Source organism: Caretta caretta, chromosome 12 (assembly GCF_965140235.1).
Source record: "Caretta caretta isolate rCarCar2 chromosome 12, rCarCar1.hap1, whole genome shotgun sequence".
Classification (NCBI taxonomy): Eukaryota; Metazoa; Chordata; order Testudines; family Cheloniidae; genus Caretta; species Caretta caretta.
Window position 1 is genome coordinate 2,439,756 of NC_134217.1, and position 23,282 is coordinate 2,463,037.

The window sequence follows — 23,282 nt, forward strand, 5'->3', positions numbered from 1 at the left end:
AAGACAGAAAACAAGGGGTAGGAATAAATGGTCAGGTTTCAGAATGGACAGAGGTAAATAGTGGTATCCCCCAAGGTGTATTCTGGTACCAGTCCTATTCAACATATTCATAAATGACCTGGAAAAAAGGGTAAACAGGGAGGTGACAAAGTTTGCAGATGATGCAAAACTACAAGAGAGTTAAGTCCCAGGCAGACTGAAGAGCTACAAAAGGATCTCACAAAACTGAGTGACTGGGCAACAAAATGGCAGATGAAATTCAATGTTGATAAATGAAAAGTGATGCACATTGGAAAACAATCCCAACTATACATTTAAAATGATGGGGTCTGAATTAGCTATTAGCACTCAAAAGAGATCTTGGCGTCATTGTGGGTAGTTCTCTGAAAACATCCACTCAATGTGCAGCGGCAGTCAAAAAAACGAACAGAATGTGAGGAACCATTAAGAAAGGGATAGATAAGACAGACAGAAAATATCATAATGCTGATATATAAATCCGTGGTATACCCATATCTTGATACCGCATGCAGTTCTGGTCACCCCATCTCAAAAGAGCTATATTAGAATTGGAAAAGATACAGAGAAGGGCAACAAAAATGATTCAGTGTACAGAACAGCCTCAGTAGGAGGAGAGATTAATAAGACTGGGAATGTTCATCTTGGAAACGAGACAACTAAGGGGGGGGATGAGAGAGGTCTATAAAATCATGACTGGTGTGGAGAAAGTGGATCAGGAAGTGTTATTTACCCCTTCACACAACACAAGAACCCAGGGGTCACCCACTGAAATTAACAGGCAGCAGATTTAAAACAAACAAAGGGAAGTTCCTCTTCACACATCGCAGCGCCAACTTGTGGAACTTGTGGGGATGTTGTAAAGGCCAAAAGTATAACTGGGTTCTAAAAAGAATTAAGTAAGTTCATGGAGGATCAGTGGCCATGAGCAAAGATGGTCAGGGATGCTACCCCATGCTCTGGATGTCCCTAGCCTGCAACTGCCAGAAACTGGGGGCAGACAACAGCGGATGGATCACTACGTGTTGCCTGTTCTGTTCATGCCCCCTGAAGCACCTGGCATGGGAAGACAGGACACTGGGCTAGACGGACCATTGATCTGACCCAGTGCAGCCGTTCTAATACTCCCTAGAACTGGCAGGTGTACATTTAAGGGGCTCATGGAGCTCACAGGCCCAAGCGACCTCTATTTGCTCCTTTAACATCCCAGGTTCCACCCTCCAGTTGGCAGGTTGCATCTTCCCAAATGGCAAGGGCCTCTGTTCACTCCCTCTCCTGCAGACTGGGCACGCTGCCTCCACGACTGCTCCCAACCTTTACCAGCCCAAGCAGGGAGATGCAAAAAGAACCCCATTCCCCACAGAGCAGGGACCAGCACCCCCACCCAGCAGCCCTACTGAGATGAGTTTAACTCCTGCGCCCCATTGTGTCCCACTCACCGGCGAAAGGCACCCTCTGCCCTTTGGGAGAGAACAGAAGGTGCAGTGAGCTTTGTCAGCTCCTTGTTTTTAGAGGCAGGATTATACCCAGTACTTGTAACTGTGAATGCTTGAACACCAGACCCCGGTCTCCCAGGTAAGTGGGCAGTCAGAGAAGCCACCGGTGCTCCTCCATGACTGCTGTCCTCTAGCTGGTTGTGGTAACACCAAGACCCCACGCACTAGAAATGGTACATGGCCTAGCTATGCTGCCCCATTGCAGCACATACCCTAGGAGTCTACAAGCTGTCGGGGCAGCCAACCCCACTCCCCAAGCACAGCCCCCCACTCTGGAGCGGAAGGGGTTAGACCCACGTGTACTGCAAGGAAGCTTGTTAGCCAACTGGCCAGCCCTGGATATGGCCCGCAGCTCCAGGGGCAATGCTAACAGATATGGAATGATCTGGTCCTTTGCAGAGTTTTCCCTCTCACAGCCCAAAGTAACTCAAGTAACAAAAGGTTTGGGGGAAAAAAATGCGAGCAGAAACCTTGGAAATCTGACATGAAAACGCCCGAGCCGGAATGGGAATAAACACCCTGCAGCATGACTGCATTACCGCAGAGACCCAGGCATAAAGCGGAGTGGAAATCCAGCGGCTGCTTTTATTTTTGCCAGAGTCGGTGCCTGTTAGAGCAGCGCGGGCTAGGCAGCATTCCGGCTACTTTTATTTGCATTACAGAGGCTGCTGCTGGCTCTGGATTTCCTCACTGTGCGCTGGGGCCTATTCAGGGCCCCCATGGTCAACACTCTCTCCCAAGGTGGGGCCCATGACGCTGTCACTGGGCTCGGTGATACATGGCCAGCGAATCCCTCCAGAGCTGGACTCGGAATCACACCAGGATCAGACCCTGCTTCTGCCGAACACCCAGGTCCCGCTGGTTAATGTGAAACAGCCCACATCCTCCCCCTCATTCCTCCAGTGAGCTCCTGTCAAGCGATACTGTCACCAGGAGGCTGGCTTCCCAGCACAGACTGTAAGACCTGAAGCATCCCATGGCAAGGCACAGCATGCAGGGAAGGGAAAGGCAGGCCAAATGCCATCAGACAGTGCCTCCTTCGCTGACATTTTCAGAAGCCGTCTCCACTGGGTTTGCTCGCCCATACAAGCGCGGTAAACCGCTGGAGTGAAGGCAGAACGTGGAATCTTCTACAAACAATTCCTGGATTTATCCTTGCGTCACCACGAAACAAGGAACCACAGCTGTTTGACAGCTGCCCCAAAAGACAGAGTGCCACACACTCAGCGGATAGCCCCAGGAATGGTCCCATACGCAGGGCATATTCCCAGCTGCTGGATTTGCAATGAAACCCCTTGAGTTCACTAAGGTGTGTGAGTGTGAGAGATTCACATGCACCCAACCTCCCTGTTGGCTCATTTATTCCACCACATGGGCAGAATAAATGATGGACACTGTCCTGTGGGCAGGACACCAATAACCGGGGCTCAGGGTTAACTCCCCTCCCCCATCAGGCCCACATCAGGGAGCTGGGGGCGGCAGGATCCTGAAGGACCAGCAGCTTGGGGCATAGGCTGCAGAGAGCCCTTCACACACAGGGGATTCCACTCCTTGGAGAGGGAAACATGCAGCTCGAGCCCTAGATGTTTGCAATCCTGGCACAGACAAACCTCCTTTCACTGCAAAGCAACGTATCAGAGCTTCATAGGGGAGCCCAGCCCAGTCCTTCCTCCCTCTAGATCTAAGAGCCCTTGGGGGAGGTTCTGCTCCTGTTCCATTGTAGCAGACGGCGACTCCAGCACACAAAGCTGTTGGGTATGGATATTCGTACAGGATGTTTTGCCTGTTGAAAGCTTCCCTTTAAGCAAATCCATTTTTCCAACTGGCCAGATTCTGTGACAAGAACGCCTGGGGCCGACCTGCTACAAACCTCCCTGTGCCCTCTCTGTGCTGCAGTCGGAGGGTGACACCTGGAGCTGACAAAAGCTGCTCTGCCAGCGTCACCATGGAGAGATGGCAGCCGCGCCCGCCTCTCCCGAGCACTGCAGATTCTCGGGGTGTGTTCCACCATCGTTTGATACTCATCTGCCTGATCTACGCTGCGCACCGGACAGACCTTCCCCTCGGAGCAGGGAAGTAGTAACATCTCCCTGCAACTGCCTGTGGACTAAATCAGATAAAGCTTATTTCTACAGACCCAGACAATGGGAAATGCTCCCCCCATGGGACAAAGCACTAGCAATGATTTTCAGATTCCCACAAGCCCTAAATCGATCTGGGGCTCAGCAGTAGGGCTGAGTGGCTCGAGAAGTCGCTCTCCTCACCCCAGAGCAGAGCCATGAGTCACAGATGCCTCACACAGGGTTATTACTCAGAGAGAGCTAAAAACTGCATGTGCGCCTTTCTAAACAGATATTCATGGGGCTGCCCCAGGGCATCTTGGGAAAGGAGTCATTTCATTTCATGTCACAATTCCTTACAATGGCTCCAGTCACTGGCCCCAGGCATTTTATGCTAAACAAGGGGCCGGCACTTCCTATTACGCCTCCCCATGGACTCAAGGGGAACTTAAAACCATGCCTCACAACATGAAACAGGTGAACCAACTGGGCCAGCGACCCCACATGAGGGGTGATACCAGCACTGTCCCAGGCTGACTGGCACCAAGCCTGCTGCTGATCCGGAGGCCTGGAAGCTAAACCATGCTAAAATATGGGGCTGTGGCCACAGGGTGCTAAAACCACTAGAGAAGGAGGAAGACTTTGGGGACAATGCAGACGAATATATCCAGGCAACAAGATGTTTGTATATCAGTCACAGAAGCATGGCTTTGATCTGCTGCGTTTGTTCTCATAAAAGAGAGATACCAGGTTCACTCTGTCCCGCAGAAGCTCTGGAGTTTGGCTCTCTGGAACCAGGCGAGCTGTGCAAGCTGTTGGAAAGGCAAATTTCAAGCGAGATCCCTTCCCAGATCTGCATCCACACGGTGCCAGCAGCCTTGTGGGTAATTCTGACATCGCCTGGCTGACTTATAGCAACGTGACTCAAAAGCAACACCTGGTGTGAGGCGATCAGTGAAACCGGTAATGCCAAAGCCCCAAGATGGCCAGGGTAGAGGGCTTAGCACTGCTCCTATTGGAGTCAATGAGAGTTTTACAATTGACTTCTATTGGAGAAGGGTTCGCTCCAGATGCAGTAAGTCACCATAAAGCTCTTCAATGGAGAGGCAGCCTGTGTCCAGTTCAGGGGCCGGGCAACGTCTGCGCCAACCAGACTACATCAAAAGTCAGGCCCACCCCATATCTATTTGGCTGCCCGCGGGAAACAAACCTGCAGTCTTAGGCCAGTCTCTAGAGTCCATAACTGAAACGCACCACCACGAACCCCACCGAGGAGACAGGAGAGCTGAATACTAGCCACACTGGGTGGGAGGACTGTCACCACCACCTTAGGACTGCTCCGCGGCTGGCCAGGGGCTGGGACCTTGTCTCGTTCCCATGTGCATACCCTGGCAGAGTTTCGCTGGGCAAAGTTCACTGCCCCCTGGGACTCCTACTTAGCGCAGCTGGCACTCTCCAGGCCTCTCTGCTCAGCGTCCCTGTATTTTGACCATCTGACCTGCATCCCTCTTTGAAGAGGGTCTGTCTCCTGTCCTCATAGGTTCTGTAGCCCCTCCCTCCACCCCCATCCCAGAATTTAAGTCATCTGACACCTGCACTACCAGGGATTGATGATAGACACCTGGATGTCATCTGTGATGCCACAATAGACACCTAAAAATGACCAACCCTGCAGATGTCAGAGTAGCCACTGACTCACAGTTGTAAGCAGAGAACATCTCTGCATCAGCCTTACTTCTCATGGCAGGCATGGGCCGGATGCTCCTGAAGTGCTTGTTCTTCCTCCTCAGAGCCATCTTATACTGCAGAGAGAGGGGGAGATGTTGCTTTTCAGCATGCAGTGCTCTGCAAAACGTACACAGGGCTAATTGCAAGTGGAGAGCAATTCCATTCGCCTTTCTTGAATAACCGGGCCTTGGAGGGGCTGAGATGGCAAAAGCCAAGATTACAAAACAAAATCTGGCAGCTGCATTACAGGCTTTGGGCCTGATACATTTGCATTTTAAAATGGGCTCCAAATCATAGAATCTCAGGGTTGGAAGGGACCTCAGGAGGTCATCTAGTCCAACCCCCTGCTCAGAGCAGGACCAACCCCAACTAAATCAGGAAGGCTATAGAAATCCAAACACTCCCAGAGAACCACCCAAATCTATGAACGATTGTACCGGCAATTATTTTAATTGTCTTTGTCTGGACAGATCAGCACCCCTTGAGCACAATTAATATTGCTCAGAGCTCAGGGAAAGGTTTAACATCTCCTTCTATTGGATCTTGATTTAATATCTTTAACCCACTGTGTCAGCCTGGACATTAGCATGAAGGGGAGAGAAGGATCCCAAGCCATACCTCCTCAGCTGCAAAGCTTTTCTCAGCAACATCCAGCAGATTCCTGCTCTTCTTTAGCTGAAAATCGTCTTCCTCAATATTGTCTGCCTGTAGCACATGAAGATCTGGAGGTTGCTTGGCGAGATCTTCTGCCTAAAACCATTAAGTAGCCCTTGAATGTGCCCTGCCGTGCTTCATCGGGGGAATAATTTATGTATAATAATGCCCTGCTCCTTATGAGCTCCAGTAACGTGCCATCCATGTTTCTATTGCTAGCAGGCTTCTGGCCTGCCAAAACTTCCCCCTCACAGCCCAGGTGTGGTGCCAGCAGAGCCCACTTCAGACACAGAGACCTGGCACAAAAAATCCAGCTGGTGTTGGTTTTCCCCTGGCAATTCCTTACCGCTCTCAGCCACAGGGTGGCTCCTGGCCCTGCACTGAAAGGGGCAGGAGACAAATAGCACCAAAGAGTCAATCCCAGGATGGTGCCATAGCAAGGGGAGGGCAACAAGCCCAGCTGCTCTGCTGGGGAGGGGGAATACCTGGGGGAGAAGCCGGCCTAGGAGAAAAGCAGCGAGAGGAAGTTCTGAACAGGGGCTGCACAACAGCTGCTCCCCGTCACTAGACTGGGCAATGCCCGAGGTCAATGGCCTTGGCACGCCAGGGATTAATCGTGGCTTTAAGTCAGAGCCCTTGGTGAGGAGTGTGGTGGAGCAGTGACTCAGGTCGGAGGCAGGCCCGGTGCCTCCGGGGCCCTTGGAAGGGTGCAGCTGCCTCACCCTGTGCAGACCCTGGAGAGGAGGCAAGAGCCACAGCTCCAGTCTTGCCCTCTTTGAAGGCTGGCTCAGCTGCGGGTGCTAGCCCTGGCAGCTGCCTAGGACTGCAGCAGGGGAGAGTCTTTGCAGTCAGCTGCCCCGTGCCGGGCAAAGCCCAGTCTAGCCCCACCAGTACAGCGGGCACCCTGAGACCCCTGGGCCGCACCAGGAAGTGGGCCATCCATGTGGCCGCCGGCACTAGGAGCAGAAGGGAGAGGCTGTGTGCTCAAGCTGGCACCTCTCTGCCTGGCAGAGCCCCGGAGGAAGGAGAGAACAAACATAGCTACTCACCAGCCTGCACTGAGCACTTGTCAGGTCCTCCAGCACCTCGTGGATCAGCCCGTCGGCCACAGCCGCAATGACAGACAGCCTGATTTCGCTGCGAGAAGAGACAGGGCGGTTAGTGCGTGGCGGGGAGGGGGGGGGCTGAGCCCCCCATCCCATGGGAGCAGTGGAGGGGAGAGGGAAGGCCACAGAAGCCAGTTCCCATCCCAGTAAGCCAGTGCTGCAGCCAGGGAAGATGCAAGAGAACAGGCCAGGAAGCAGGGCTAACCAGGCCCCCACCCGCATCGCACTCATGCTAAGGAGCCGGAATCGTGAGCCGGGCCCCATGGTACCAGGTGTTGCACATACAGCCCCTGCCCCGCAGAGCTCACATCGAAGTACAAGCCAAGCTAGCCTCTAGCCACTGCAGCTGGTGCTGGGAGAGAGCCTGCCAGGCAGCGTGGAGGGCAAGGCTGGCGCTGGGGCGAGGGCACGGGACAGGAAGCCAGGAAAGCAGAGAGGAAATGCCCTGACAGGCTGAACATGGCCCCTAGGATCAGTCCCCAGCCCCGCCGTAGACTCCCCGCACCTCTCAGCCTCCCCATCATGGGGATAGCGAGACCAGCCTCTTCTGCATGCACTAATTACTCCAAGGGGCCCAGAGTCCCTTGCCTGGGCAGCCCCACAGGAGGGGTCAGAGCTCCCCAGCCATGCTGGGGGCGGTGCATCACCCTGAGGGAGCCCCTGGGGCACCGGAGGAGGAAGGTTTATGACCCCATCCAAAGGGGAGCCCTGCACTGTGGGCTAATCTGACAAGGCCAGAGCCCCGCCGCATCCTGCCCTCGCTTGGGTGGCCAGGGGACTGAGGGCCCTAGACCTTGTACTGCCCCATATGCAAGCTCAAGCTGGGCTGAGCTGGGCTGCGGGGGCGACAGCTGCTCTCCAGACCCAAATACCTTTGATAGTGAGCCAGGAGCAGCAGAGCTAACAGACCATTCCAGCAGCTTGCAGATTCGCCAGGCAACCCAAGGGCATGTGGTCTGTGCAACAGGCACCCACAAGACCAGGACACGGCCCGAGCACAGACCCCCAGCCCCGCCAAAGGGAAAGTGGTACCAGGCACCGCTCCGCCGAGCTGCAGGGAGTGGGCAGACCCACGCAGAGGCTGCCTGAACACAATCTGCTCGTGCCAAAGCTGCCGCCCTCACATCACCTGCACTTGGTTCCTAGGCAATGGGGCACAGGCAAAAAGGGGGGAAATCAGAGTCACCTCCCACAGCCTGGGCCCTGTGGCAGAGGAACAGCTTAGCCTTCTGTACAGCAGGAAAGTGAAGGGATGGGTTCCCAGGAAGCAGCTCCCACAAGACCCTCCGTGCAAATAAACCAAGGAGGGAACGTGAACTGCGGGCCCAGCGTCAATCTTGTCTCAATCTGACATCGTAACTGAGGCCTAGACACCTTGACCCTGGCCTGGTCTGGTCTAGGGCATTGAGCAGAGGACTGGGACCTATGAGTCCCAGGTTCTAGGCCCAACTCTGCCACACGCTCACCATGTGACTGCACCTCCCTGCCTCTGTTTCCCCTTCTATAAAATGGGGACAATGATGCTGCACTCCTTTGTCAGGGGCTCAGCTCCAGCAGTTTTTGAAACACAGGTATGGATTGCCAAGGAGAGAGGATTGTGAGCGCCAAGGATTATTCGACTGGTTAGCACTCACCTGGAAACTCCCACACATGCATCACAAGTGGCTGGGAGCCCAGATCCAGAATCTGCACTGGGAGCCTGGCAGGAAGCCTTGAGCCAGCAGGGAGGGGTAAGGATTTGGGCAGGGCGGGGAAGTGGAAGCCAGGCTGCTCTGGTCCATCTGGCAGGGAGCTGTGGTGCAAGGGGAGGGACAAGGAGCCTGTGCCACTTGGGCAGGGATGCCCCGTCCACTTGCTTTGCCCACTCTGGGCTGCGATCACAGAATATCAGGGCTGGAAGGGACCTCGGGAGTCAGCTAGTCCAACCCCCTGCTCAAAGCAGGACCAACCCCAACTAAATCATCCCAACCAGGGCAGTTTCCCCCTACAGACACTGGGGAGGGAGGAAGCAGGGCTAGATGTGGTATAATGCACCCCTTGAATTGGGAAGCTACATCTGCCCCATGAGAGATGCTGTTATTCTCTGTTTGGATCCGAGATGCGACCCTGCAGGGTGCTGAGGGGTAGATGCTTTGCTCCTTTCAGGAGCAAGCCCCTAGTTCCTTAAAGGGAGATCAAAGGCTGGCGTGAGTGCGAAGCCCAGGCCTGGCCCTGGCCCAGCTATCCTGTAAGAAGGATGCCCGGGAACATCTGCTAGAGGGGAATGGGCCGGCATTTTAATTTGCACAGGGGACATGAAATACATTTGCTCAGAGACAGCAAACTAGAGAGGGCAGCCCAGCCTCCCTGTAGGCGCTGGGGAGCCAATCACTGTAGCCGAGAACTGCTGCCGAGCGATTTAGTCCTACAAACAGACGACCCTCTCCCCCACCCTCAAGGTTACGGTGGAAGCGAATTATCAACCACACAGGGCCTGATGGAGTCTGACTCCCAGACAGAATTCACGCACCCAGTTTCCCTGCTACCTCATCCGTGAAGCAGCAGCCCCAGCCTGAGAACTCTGCTCTGATGGGTGCTGACCAGGCTAGTCCCGAGGCCAGGAGGCTGGGGTGGGGGGTGCGAAGACGGGACTAGTCCTATGTCACAGACTGCCCCACATGCACGGTGCAGAGCCTCTGTGATGCCCACGCCCTGACATGCGGAGAGGGGAGAGACTGGTGCCAGGGAGCAGCCTGCCCAATACAACATGCTACCTCGGCAGCCAGCTGTGACTTCAGCTGCAAATCCCAGTGGAGGCCAACGAATGCTGGCCCAGGCAGGGAGCTGCATGGAGGTCCCTGCTACACTGGATTTGCTCACTACACTGCGGAGCGAGCCTGCGCTTCTGCCAGACAAATAAAACACCAGCTCCCCTCTCTTCCTGGGGGAAGGCGGGCAAGCAGATTGGAGGCACGGGCTACTACTGTTTGGCCAGGCTGACATAAAACTGTGATGAAACGTTACCCATGCGAGTGCCAACTCGCCCCGCCAGCCGGGTCACTGCTCCCAGTGTCCCTGGGGAGGCGAGACAGGACAGCGCTGGGTGACACCTGGTGCAGAGCCGAGTCAGAATGGGCAGGGCTCTGGACAGCACAGGGCCGGACGGGAATCCCACGGAAAGGAAGGTCCTAGAGCCACAGCTTGGCTGGCGGCCCGCTCGCTGTGCTGCCAGCTGCCAGGCTGGCCCCGGGGAGCAGCCCTGGCTAGTTACAGCTCAGCAGCAGCAGGAGCTGCCCCTGCCCGCCCTGCTGTTATTCTGGCGGAGGAGGCTCCCTGGGCTCGGGGCGGCTGCCAGGCCACAGGCAGCCGGAGAAAAGCAGAGGTGGCAGCACACCCAGGGAATCACTATTAAACTCCACGGCTTTCCCACCCATCTCCTCGCCCCGCCTCATCACCTGCCCGCTCTACAGCTCCGCTCTGGCCCCACGCGCTTCCCAGGCTCCTCACTCAACGATCCCTTTGGGGACAGATCCTGCGCCCAGTTAGGACAAGGGAGCTACTCTGGGTTTACACAGGCACGCGAGCGTAGAGACTGGCCTTCTGCCTCCTTTTCCCTCTTCAGGGCATGCACCAACACCCTCCCTGCTCTTCCCTGCCCTCTCCCTCTGCCTCTTCAGCAGTCCCCACACCCTTGGCTGGCCTTATTTAGGGCAGGTCTACACTACGAATTACTCTGGCATAACGACGTCACTCAGGGCTGTGAGAAATCTGCCCCCTTGAGCCGGTCGGCACAGAGCGTCTTCATTAAAGCACTTCGGCAGCAGAGCTGTGCCAACGCGGAGTTGTAAGCCCACGCTGCAAGGGGCTGGCCGGATCTACCTTTGTAAAGTGCTGCATAAATTCACAGCACGCCAGAAATGCCTCGTATCAGCTTGTTCCTCTGGTGCGGCTATCTAGGATAGAAGTGAAGCAAGGCCAGGCGCCAGCTGAAATAATTTATCTCAGCTACGTGCCATAGCTGCTCCCAAGCAATGGCGGAGCAGCCGCTGCACCTGGCTACCTGGCTGGTTTTGTGGTGATATTTCAAATGCGTGACAAAAGCCAGAGATTCTCTCACTCACGTTAGCTTGCTGAACACATCAGTGACCAGCTGGTCCAGGACAGCGCTCAGGCTGAGGTGGTCCTGAAGGATGATTCGCTCACAGATCGTGTGGACCAGCCGGTCCCGAAGGCCACTCTTCCGCAGAATTGTAGGACACAGATTCTGGGTGGTATCCAGCACGGCCTGCATAATAGCCTGGGCCATAAATCAAAGCAGAGGAGCAGCACTGAAGGAGGGTCACTCTCGAACACAGCTTGGTCAATGGCCTATGCACCTGCTATGTGCTTAACCCACCGCACGCAAATATTACTCCACGAAGGAATAGCCCTCTACAGCAAACGTGTCAAGAGCAGCCAGAGGAGCTGCTGAGTTCTGAATTGTGGGCTCTCCTCATTTTTAATATGGAGACCACATGCCCCATCATGCAATGCTCCATCTTGATTTGAATGGCCTCCCAGCAAGTCCAAGACAGAACAATGCATGCTGGACCCGTACCCTCTACCCTCCATACTGCTGTATTACAGGTGACCTGCAAAGGAAACAAACAGAGCTTGTGCCTTCTTTCTGATGGCTGAGGGCAGAATGGAAGGGTTTTTGTTTGTTTGAAATTCAGGTCTTGTCCTCCTGTTTATCCTGGAGGACTCTCTGGAGGTCTGGAGAACTAGGTGGTTTATGACATCACAGCTCAAAAAACCCTCCTTTAAAGAGAAAGAAATCCATCTTCCTGTGCCATAAAGGAGCCAATCAAAAAGGGCCCAAGCACAATGACCCCTAAAGAGGAGGGGGAAATCTCCATTCCAAGGGAGCCAAAGGTGGTCCTTGGGCTAACAAGTTGCCACATGGCCCCAAGCTGACCAAAGCATGGGTGGATCCCCTGCCCACCGAAGAGGGGCGGGTTTTTTAAATAAAACAGGTCGTGGTGCAGGAAATGTATCTGCAGCTCATGGCTGTTCCCTTGCAACAGGCAACTTCCTCATGCCCCCCCCCCCATGCCCAAAATCTCAGAATTTAAAAGAATGAGTCATTTCATTCCTTTCCTGGGTGTTGGGGGAAAGCTAAGGGTGCCCTCAGATGGGTACTGCAGGCCTGGCTTTAACCCCTGAACAATACATTTTTGCACACTTTGCACTTCTACTGCAGGAAGAAATCCCCCCCAGATGTGCCCTCTGTCAGCTCTTCCGCACCTACAGCTGCAAAAGTGGATTTGATTGCATAGCAGCAGGTCCGTTTGAGCCGGAACCAACACTTCCCTCAATGCCAAAGGCTCTGTAAAATGTATAGGGCGTCACAACACAGGCTGGAGCTCAGCCTCACCTGTACAAGCTGTAGCCCACCTCCCATATGCAGGGTGCGAGTCCAGGGGTCATGTGATGGGAGCATGCGACTCACAGCCAGGCCTGCTGGGGAGTTTGATCAGAGACTCTCTCTAGGCTCCCTGGCTGAGTGCCCGTGGAGAGCTGCAGCCAAACGGGGGTGAGTTTGTGTGTTTCATTTTGAACTGTGTTAATACACCAGCCCCTAGGGAGATGTTATTGGACACATGAGCCTAGGTGAGGTTCTTGGGGATCTTAAGCAGGAGAAACAGAGGCAGCAGACAGGCCTGATCCCCAGCTGGGTAAGCCCCTGCTACATAGCACCTCTCAGTGCTTTTAGCCAGAGCTGAGCCCTAGGGCAGAAGCGGGCAGCCAGCGGCCTCTACAGCAGGATAGCCTTGCAGAAGGGAGCGCTGGCTGAGAGCCTGCCCTGTTCTGGCTAGCTCAAGAATTGCCCTTGCACGCCTCCTGGGCCAGGCTCTTCTCTCTGTTATGCCAGTGAAAAGCCCAGGTAAATCCACAAGCCTCTACGGAGGGCGGTCGGATTATTTCAGATTCATGCCCAGGAGTTCACAGCACCGTAGATCCAGGGAGCTGGCGAAATGGAATCAATCGCACAGCAGGTGGGAGGCACAGGAAGAACAACAGATACAGCACAAAGTCTGGGGGGAGCTAGAAAAATAAAGGAAAAGCCTGGAGCTAAACCCCTTCACCCTGAGGGGATGTGGGCGACGGCACCAAGTAAATGCATCGTCACCCCCAGCACTGGCAAGTGTTCCCGCCTCAGGCTCCCAGCCTCGCTCCCCTATGTGTTCACAGCTCTGCCTGCCAGCTGCACCACTGAGCACCCAGTCAGGGGCAGACCGATGGACTCAGCTGCCCTCACACCTGGCCTCACCCCCTTCACTGCACGGCTAATTCAGGGCACCCCGGAGAAGGGAAGTGAGCAGTGACGTGGAGGCAAAAGACGACTGCTCAGCACCCCTCTGCATGGGCAAAAGGTGCGAGAAGGGGGTGAAGTGAGGGAGATTGTCCCTCCCGACAGGCGCTCCTCCAGCCTAGCAGAGGCACCAGGAACCAGCCGCGCTGCCGTCCTCCCGCTTTACAAGCATTGCTCAGCCTGTTGCATCTGATCACGCCAAGGCAGGTGGCATCACCCAATGCACCACCTTGTGGCTGATCGGCAAGAACCACGGCACCCCCTGCAGTCCAGCCACCTACCTGGATCTCCCGGCTGCAGGCCTGCAAGGCTGCTTCAGTCAGACATTCCAGCTTGTGCTGCAGTTGGCAGTTCTGGTACGGGGTGTTCCCGGTCTCATACAGGAGCGGCAAAAGCTGCGATGGGAAGAGAAATCCCAGAGGTGAATGGACACAGACAGCCCCCACTCTCCCCAGGAAGCTTTCCCCATCAGGGATTTAGCAGAACCCTCTGAACCCTTAGCCCTTCACTGCAATAGTATTTGCCACTTCACATAAAGCAAGCCTTAGCCAGGGTCTCCCCCTCCCCCACGGCTCCGAGTATGCCCTCAATCCTGCCCTGCTGTCCCAGTCCTGGGCTTCCCACGGCTCTGCCAACACCTGTCACTCCTGACCCCCAGCCTCCGCTGTGGCAGCCCTGGGCTTCCCATGGCTCTGCTCACGGCTCCAGGTAGTGAGGCTCCCTGAAGCACGGAGCGCTACCCAAGGTCAAAGGGTGGGGCAGCTTCACGGCCTGCCCTGCAATCTCCACTTGTCACCCTGAGCTGGGAGCTGAACCTGCCGCTCCAGACGCTCCCGGCCTCTCTTGCGTCTTGAGCTCTCTCTTTAATCCCTGACTCCCTCTTGGCTCTTTGCTGATCGCTCTTTATTTCCTGGCTGCTGCCTATTCCTCTTCCCCTAACAGATAGTGTGAGGGCAGGCCACATTGCTCCCTGGATGCTGATCCCCTCCTTATCCCTTCTGGCTTCTTCACAGCGTTGACAGCATCATCTTGGATTAAATCTCACTGGAGCCCTTCACCGCCGCCTGCCCCCGGAAGCCAACAAGAATCCTCTTGCGATTATCCCACTGCAGAGACATCTAGGCACTGAGTACAGCCATTAATCCCTTGGGGTTTGAGAACCTGCCTGGGTAGTACCAGCCCTCAGCAGAGGGGGCTTAGTGCCAGGAGAGGCAGAGAGAAAAAACTATCACCACCACTGAAACAGGTGGGAACCAACACAGGGACCGTTCCCTGCAGGGCCCCCTTCCGGTGTCTGCTGGAGCAATGGATGGTCAGACTCGCTGCGGGAACTGCGAGAGTTTTTTCTACAGCTCCCAATAATTGTTTCTCAGACGGTTCAAGGGGCTGACTGTAAAGCAGGCAGGAATTGGAGCTGCTGCTGCTGCATGGGCCTATCCAGGAGCGAGACTGGCTCCAAGGAACAAGGTCCAAAAGACACCTCTGGGGCTCTTCCCCAGGAGTTGCACGGACCCCTGTGCTCACTCTGAGCCGGAGTGGAGGGTTTCTCTCTTAGGAACAATCCCCGTCAGTTCCCCTCAGGTGGGAAGCTACAGACGGCGCCGTCTCAGCAAAGTTCACACACGCCAGCATGTCAGCTAGGATCCCTCTCTCCTGCATTACGGTGTGCAGCTGAAGGAGAGTGCGGACACTGCTCCAGCCCAGGAAACCAGGGTGGGTAGCTCCCCACTGCGGAGCCAGGGGCCCAGAGCAGCCACCCTGACAAACTCCTCTCGCAGGGGGCAGAGGCAAGGCCCTGGCCATGGGAGTGTCCTGAGTGGTGTTTGTTATGCTGATGGTTTCCTGGCCAAGCAAAGGGGTTTGTTTTACTAGTGGCAAGATTCTTAGAAGGATTTTCGCCACCCATTGCTGAGATCAGCCTTCAAAGTTTGAGAATTTCCTTCATTTTTTCGGTAGTTTCAACATGGGGGGGGGTTGTGGGGCACAGCTGCCTGCCCAAGGGGTGCAGGGGCAAAGCCCCTGGTGGTGTCACTCTCCTCAGGACCAGCCCAGGAGAGGAGGTCCCTCCCTAGGGATGTGACAAGGTCTGCAGGAAGGGAGGCAGGAAGATGGACCGTGGGGAGCAGCACATACCAGGCATCCCCTGGCCCTTTCTGTGGCTCTCCTGAGGTGCAGGTGAGAAGATCCCCATCTCTGCAGATCCCAGGGGCGCACAGAAGCAGGCAGCCCCTTCGTGGGAGGGGAGCCCCATCCCTGCAGATCCTGGGGGCACACAGAAACAGGCAGCCTCTTTGTGGGAGGGGAGCCCCGTCCCTGCAGATCCCGGGGGCGCACAGAAACAGGCACTCCCTGCATAGGGCACCCGGCGCCTGATGAGCCTTCAGAAGCTTGCTGGAGCCTCCAGTCTGTCCTTGACAATAAAGGGAGGCTGGTGGGGCCCCCACGTGAGAGAGTCAGGAGGCCAGTGCACCCCAGGACCACCCACAAGCCTCTCTCTGGCTGCCCCTCCCCCTGGGCCACCAGCCACCCAGCGAGCCTGGGAAGAATGCCAGCCTCCAAATGACCCCCTGTAGGCTCCTCAGGATCTGCCACTCCCCGTAAGCATGGGGCTGCGCCAAAGAGATATGGAGGCTTGCCCCCCCCCACCCCGTGTCACAGAGAGTCTATAATGAGCAGTGCATGGATGGTAGGAGGGGTGCAATGCCAGGATTCTGCTCCTCCCCGCCCCATCTGTCCTTCCCCTGTCCCCAAACTCTCCTCCGCTTCCAGCCCACACAAAGCAGCCCCGTAGCAGACCCAACAGAGCGGGTACTGAGATTGGCAGGGGCCTTCAGGGGCTCAAGAGCCATGAAGCTCCTCTCCCCCATTAATACATGAATCCAATTAACTTGATTTGCTCCCCACTCTCCATGCCCAGGCTAAGATCTGGCAAAGAAAATTCTCCTCCTCCTGGTTACGGGTAGCGAGCACTTTCATCTCAGTGGGCTCATTTACCAGCAGCTTACTTGATTGCCCCCAATCATCATTCATGCTCGATTTGTGCCACCCCCCTCCCTGATCCAGTCACATTTCTAGCCCTGCACCCCCTGGGAAAAACCCAATAAACCCTTCCCTTTAACCCTAACCCTTCCCCTTCCCTTTAACTCTAACCACTCCCTTTAACCCTAACCCTAACCATTCCCTTTAGAAGCAAAGGAAAGTTTTGTTCTCCAGCAGCCATCCTATTTGAACCAGCTGTGAGCCAGGCTCATGTTACTGGTCACAATCTTACTGGCTTTTTAAATCAGAGTTAATCTTTTGGCCCCCTGCGGAGAACTTGGCTAGGGTAATTACTTGCTGGTTCTGGGCTGCGGCCAAAGACTTGAGAAATTCTCTGTTTTGAGGCACTTTAGAGACTAACCAATTTATTTGAGCATGAGCTTTCGTGAGCTACAGCGAGCTGTAGCTCACGAAAGCTCATGCTCAAATAAATTGGTTAGTCTCTAAAGTGCCACAAGTCCTCCTTTTCTTTTTGCGAATACAGACTAACGCGGCTGTTCCTCTGAAATCTGTTTTGAGGGTGGCCATGGTCCAGGTCATGGCACAGCTGGAAGAATGACTCAGCCTCCGCCCCAGAGCTAACGTCCCAATGGTCCTTTGTCTGTGGCACCAGAGCCAAGGAGCCAGTTTGGGGTTTGTCGTGGAAGGATTGGACTCCGCTGACAATAGCGCGGCTGGGCCTGGCTGCAGCCTGCAGCTAAGGAGCAGCTGGGCTGGGCCTGGGAAGCGGGAGGACAGAACACACAGAGCAGCAGGCACAGCGTGGAGACTCACACTGACGGACAGGGTTGCTTTCCGAATTGCTTCTTCTGCACAGAAGACGCTGGCTTCCACCTCTCGGCCCAGACAGGCACTCAGGATGTCAACGTGCTTCTGCAGGCTGGTGCACATCTCATTCACCATCTAGAGCACAGCACTCGCGTCAGTGTGTGACTCACGCACACCCGCAGGCCCTCAGGAAAGCCAGCCTTGGTGGCAGGGCACAGGGCTGGGCGGAAGCAGACCCAGACTCTCCCTACCTCTGTGACCTTGGCAAGGCCAGTTAACCCCTCCGTGCCTCAGTTTCCCCATCAGGAAATGGGGTTCATGGCACTCACCCCGGGGCTGGGAGTGGTCCTTTGTTAGTGTGCAATGCATGCTGAGAGCCTGGATGGGACAGCCTATGGACCCTCCAACTGGGATCAGACAGGCTGGGGCCCCAGCATATGGGCAGGAAGCAGGCTCAGAACCAGCAGTGGGGTTTGTCCGTGAGTTACCCCTGGGATTCCACAGTTCTCTCTTTGTCCGGCCAGGATCCCTCGTTCTTCCCCTGTTCTCCCAGACCATACTGTCCCTCCTCTGGCCTGGCTTCTCCAGGCTCTCCCCTGCTTCATACCTCACCCAGCCTTGGCCTGACTCTCTTCCCTCCATACCTCCCAATGGGCCACTCTTCTTCTTCTTCCCTGATCTTCCTTAGAGCCCTGTCTGCCTTCTTCCCCCACCCCTCCTTAGTGCCACGTCCCACGCCCGCTTTCCCCGCACTACCCTGCAGCGATCCTCCTCCTCCCACCCCAGTCCCTGACTCTCCCCTGGCCAGGCAAGTCTGCAGCAGGGAGTGTGCTCACTACTGCCACTAGGATGGCAGGCATGCAGGGACAGCACTCAGCCCCTGCCACCGGAGGGACTGCAAGGAAATGCACACAGAGCGTCTAAAGCACGCTGGAGCCCATGGGGAAGCTTTCCACCACTGCCGTGGGCTTCCAGCAGGCCCTGCATGTACACAGATGTCCAGTGCGCAGGCAGGTACTGGACTTGACGGCTCATTGCCTTGGCTGGCAACGCCCACGCCCTCTGGCCGACCCCTTACAGAGAAGCAGGCAAGCGTGGCTGGCCCGGAATCCTTCTGACCTGTTCCGAGGAGCTGGTGACAATTCCCTGCTGCAGCCGGAAGGTTTGCTTAGGCAGGGTCCGCCGCATCTGATTCCTCGCCAGGAAAGACTGCATCTGCAGCAGGCAAGAGGCCCAGTTAGCAGGAAGGGTTGGAGGCTGAGCTGAAAGGACCAGTTCCCACCCCATGCCGGCCCCAGAGATCTACCTTGTGGACAGCCTCCTCCGTCTTCTCCGGATTGCTCCGATAAGCCTGAGTCATGTCGCTCATGGGCAAAGGCATGGATCGCAGGGTGTAATTCCTGGGGGGTGACACAGCTGGAGTTAGCGTCACTGGAACAACCTGGACTTGGCTGTGCTTGCCCCAGCTCCACAACGAGAACAGAGCTGGGATGGGTCCGGCGGGCACCCCGCCCCCGTCCATTCTGAGCCCACCGCATCCCCACAACACCTTGTGCTGCCGTCCCACCCACAGGGGACGGGGGTTGTTGCTGCATTCATCCCCCACCAGGCAGAGAGCCCTCAGCACCTTTGCAGACACCTACAGGCCACTTGGCAACCTTCAGCCTGAAGGGCCAGTACTAAGGGCAGAGAGATTTCCCCACCAACCCACAATGGCTCCGTCTGTGCCCCTTTCAGCTGCAGCCCCATGCAGGGTGAACTTCGCCTCTGGAAAACAAACTGACTTGGTTCCGAAGTCTTGCAGAATTGCCTGGGTAAATAACAGCGACACGCTGCACTCCTATAGCACCTGGCCACTGAGGAGCTCAGAGCCCTTCTCCCTCTCAGGGGGCTTGCCCATTTTATTGGCCTCGGTCCCCAAATGGCCACCATCCCCAGGCGGTCTGAGTGCCTCTCAACAAGGCGGTTAGCTCCTAGTTGTCCCTGCAGGGAGAAAGTTATTGGCAGACTGGACTGTGAGGGGGACGGTTCAGTGATTTGCCAAAGGTCTCACAGGAAGCATGTCACCGTGGAGTGAAATTCTTATCCCCATCTCGCAGGACTAGATCTGAGGGGCAGCGCCACACCTGAGTTCACACAGCATCTGTCATAACTATAGAGGGAAGGGTAACCACCTTTCTGTACACAGTGCTAGAAAATCCCTCCTGGCCAGAGGCAAAGTCCTGTTACCTGTAAAGGGTTAAGAAGCTCAGGTAACCTGGCTGGCACCTGACCCAAAATGACCAATGAGGGGACAAGATACTTTCAAATCTGAGGCGGGGGAAAGGCTTTTGTGATACCTTTGCCGGGAACAGATAAAGGACGCAAGCCCTCCAACTCCTGTAAAGTTAGTAAGTAATCTAGCTAGAAAATGCATTAGGTTTTCTTTGTTTTGGCTTGTGAAATTTACTGTGATGGAGGAAATGTGTATTCCTGGTTTCGTGTCTTTTTATAACTTAAGGTTTTGCCTAGAGGGATTCTCTGTTTTAAATCTGCCTGTAAGATTATCTTCCATTCGGATCTTACAGAGTTGTTCTCTTATCTTTTTTTGTTCTTCTAATAAAGTTCTGTTTAAGAATCTGATTGGGTTTTTGGGGTCTTAAAAATCCAAGACTGGTTTGTGCTCATCTTGTTTATTCTCAAGCCTCCCCAGGAAAGGGGGTGTAAGGGCTTGGGGGGGGTATTTTGGGGAAATAGGAACTCCAAGTGGTCCTTTCCCTGATTATTTGTTAAATCACTTGGTGGTGGCAGCATTTACTTAATCCAAGGGCAAAGACTTTGTGCCTTGGGGAATTTTTAACCTAAACTGGTAGAAATAAGCTTAGGGGGTCTTTCATGTGGGTTTCCACATCTGTACCCTAGAGTTCAGAGGGGGGAAGGAACACTGACAACGTCAGAACTGTGCACACATCCCTGAATCTCCTCTGGCCGCAAGACCCCCTCTCTCCTAAATCTCCACAATGCTGCCAATTTTCTATTGCACGGACACAATGCTCAAAAATGGAAAGTGAAGCAAACCCAGACTACGTCTGTCTTTCCCCCATGTAAAAGAGAGACTGTGATTGGATGCACCGGCTACATTATGCTGTGAAGCCATGAGATGGCATCACAACTTTGTGTGCATTTGGGTTATAGATGGTTTAGGGTCACAACTTTGGATCCAGGCTTGGATCAGAAATCTCCAGTGTGTGCTATTCATTGTAATAGAGCGGTGGTTTTCAACCTGGGAATCCGCAGATCCCCAGGGGTCTGCAGACTATGTCTAACATTTCCAGAGGGGTCTGCACCTTCATTCCAAATTTTTTAGGGGGAAGTAAATGAAAAAGGTTGAAACCCACTGTAATAGGCAGAGAAATCCAAAGGAAAAAGGTAGAGGACTTCAGATTCCCAGCGCCCGTATGATCTTGCTTCCTCCCCACTCTCCAATGCATTATCACTTCCCAGCTCTGCACCACAACCAAAGTGCTCGTGGGAGAAGAAATCCTTTCACGGTCTAAGTGGGCATTTTTTCTGTAAAGCCTTTGGAGGCGCCTCACTGTCATGCTGTATGCGGGCAGCAGTATTGTTTGCAGGAAGGCTGGTCCAGTGGGTAACGCACTAGCCGAGGCCCTGGGAGACGGAGGGTCTCTGCTCATCACAGACTGCTAGGGTGACCCCAGCAAGTCACTGAGCCCCGAGTTCTCCATCTGTGCAATGGGGATAGTAGTGCCCTGCCCACTGTGTCAGAGCCACGTTATTGACACCATGAGCCACGGAGCACAAGACTGCAGGCCTCATCCGCGTCAGCCCACATGCTCACAAGTGGAGTCGTGATACTGGGTACCCAGCTTGTGATACTTTGAAGGGTCCCACTTTTTAGGGCTGCAAATTAGAACCTTTTAAGGTGTCTCGTCTGGGGAAATCTAAAGATAGAGGCACTTCACCGTCACTAGCACCTCGGGGTTTGTCCGCATGAACACTTAATTCACGGCAAGCTGGCAGGTAAATCCACCATGTGCTAACCTGTCACACACTAGCTGTCAGCGTGGACCACGCTGCCTCGCACACGAACAATGTCCTAGTGTGCTTTAATCTATGCCCATTTCAAAGCTAGGCAGATCAAAGCGCACTGCAGAGCATCTAGCGCAAAGCAGCAGCAGGTCCACACGGACACATAGGGTACGTCTACACTGCCAAAAACCCCAAGGCTGCCAATCTCAGAGTACAGCCCTACAGATTCAGGCTTGCACTGTGGTGCTAAAAATAGCCATGAAGCAATTCGGACTCTCAGCCCCTCAGATCATCCTGTCTGCCAAACAGGGGACGGGCTGAAGCTTAGCTCATTAATGGTCAAGCAGCACTCCGAGATCTGTGGCTGCAAGATGGTAGAGAAGGGTGGAGCATAGCACTCTGTTACATGGGCTCTTCCCAGGCCTGCCTTCTAGCTATAGCACCTTGCACATCTCAGTTTCCTCTCGCATCTGGCTCACGTCCTGCATCCAACCAGCTGCCTGCCCAATTAACGAGGCTTCACTCCACCACAGCCAGCATCTTGCTTGCCAGAAGCAACACGCTCGACACAGCCTGTCCCCACTGCCTTGATGGTAGAAAAGCCAACAGGCCAACCCTCATCCCAAGGGCGAACCCACCTGTGCTCTAGCCTCCTGGCATCTGACTTAGGCCCTGCTGGTTCTGTTAGTATCACCTGTCTAGTTTCACAGGGTTAGGGGCTAGCGGGAATCCCTTCCGTGAACGATCCCAAGGTCCCAACATAGAACTCCCTACTAGGCAATGAAATCTGCATGTCACTGAGGAGTTAAAGCACATGCTTTACACCGTCCCTACCTTTCCAAAGCACGGGCAACATCAAGGAATCCATGGGCCGTGGTGTTGTTTCTGTCCCAAATTACTGTCCTGGGAAGAGAAGAAAGAGGATGAACCCCAGTGAACAATTCCCCCTTGCAAGGCACTTGCTTTCAGCATATTAGAAGTACAGATTTGTCTGAGCCAGGAGGTTGCACTCCAGATACAAAGTTCTCCAACATTCAGCAGCTCAGCCCACTCCAGAGAGAGGGGCTCACTGCACAGATTGGGTCAGATCCTCTAGCCCAGCGGCTCTTAACCTTTCAAGACCGTATACGCCTTTCAGCAGGCTGATTTGTCTTGTGTAGCCCCAAGTTTCACCTCACTTAAAAACTCCTTGCTTACACAATCAGACATAAACATACAAAAGGGTCACAGCACACTGTTACTGACAAATTGCTGAGTTTCTTATTGTTACCATATAATTATAAATGGATTGGAATACAAATACTGTACTTACATGTCAGCGTATAGTATATAGAGCAGAATAAACAAGCCATTGTATGAAATTTTAGTTTGTACTGATTGAACTAGTGCTTTTTATGTCGCCTGTTGTCAAACTAGGCAAGTATCTAGTGTGACAAAGTCCCTGCTCTACCTTGGTGGGTCTTGCGCTTATTGGCGGATTTGCTCGCCTTGGAGCTTCGCGGCAGCCCTCAGCTTGGCTGTTTTTCTGAACCCACAGTCCAGGTCGACGCCTCCTGTGTCTGACCAGGAGTTGGGAGGATTTGGGGGGAATCTGGGTTCCAGCCCAGGGCCCTGTGCAATGCAGCTGTCTAGAGTGCCTCCTGGAACAGCTGTGTGACAGCTACAACTCCATGGGCTACTTCCCCCTGGCCTCCTCCCAACACCTTCTTTATCCTCACCACAGGACCTTCCTCCTGGTGTCTGATAATGCTTGTTCTCCTCAGTCCTCCAACAGTCCACGTTCTCACTCTCAGCTCCTAGCGCCTCTTGCTCCCAGCTCCTCACACACACACACCACAAACTGAAGTGAGCTCCTTTTTAAAACCCAGGTGCCCTGATTAGCCTGCCTTAATTGATTCTAGCAGCTTCTTAATAGGCTGATTAGAACACCTGCAGCCAGTCTTAATTGTCTCCAGAAGGTTCCTGATTGTTCTGGAACCTTCTCTGTTACCTTACCCAGGGAAAAGGGACCTACTTAGCCTGAGGCTAATATATCTGCCTTCTGTTACTC

At 54.5% G+C, this 23,282-nt stretch overlaps 1 protein-coding gene across 7 annotated transcripts in view; it reads right to left on the reverse strand.

The window, feature by feature from the left end:
- CARMIL2 (capping protein regulator and myosin 1 linker 2) overlaps positions 1 to 23,282 on the reverse strand; it is a 139,219-nt gene that overhangs the window by 37,457 nt on the left and 78,480 nt on the right. For 6 of the 7 annotated variants that reach the window (XR_012664514.1, XM_048816442.2, XM_075118250.1 and 3 more), the window contains 9 exons: positions 22,067 to 22,135; positions 18,510 to 18,603; positions 18,323 to 18,418; positions 17,210 to 17,338; positions 13,678 to 13,791; positions 11,163 to 11,338; positions 7,006 to 7,093; positions 5,921 to 6,052; positions 5,310 to 5,376 (listed from right to left, as the gene is read on the reverse strand). Coding sequence is in view for 6 of the 7 variants with exons in the window: in XM_048816442.2 (XP_048672399.2) it covers positions 5,310 to 5,376; positions 5,921 to 6,052; positions 7,006 to 7,093; positions 11,163 to 11,338; positions 13,678 to 13,791; positions 17,210 to 17,338; positions 18,323 to 18,418; positions 18,510 to 18,603; positions 22,067 to 22,135 (965 nt within the window). In the remaining variant the exon portion in view is untranslated. The remainder of the gene's footprint in view (positions 1 to 5,309; positions 5,377 to 5,920; positions 6,053 to 7,005; positions 7,094 to 11,162; positions 11,339 to 13,677; positions 13,792 to 17,209; positions 17,339 to 18,322; positions 18,419 to 18,509; positions 18,604 to 22,066; positions 22,136 to 23,282) is intronic. The other variant, XM_075118251.1, reaches the window with a different exon arrangement.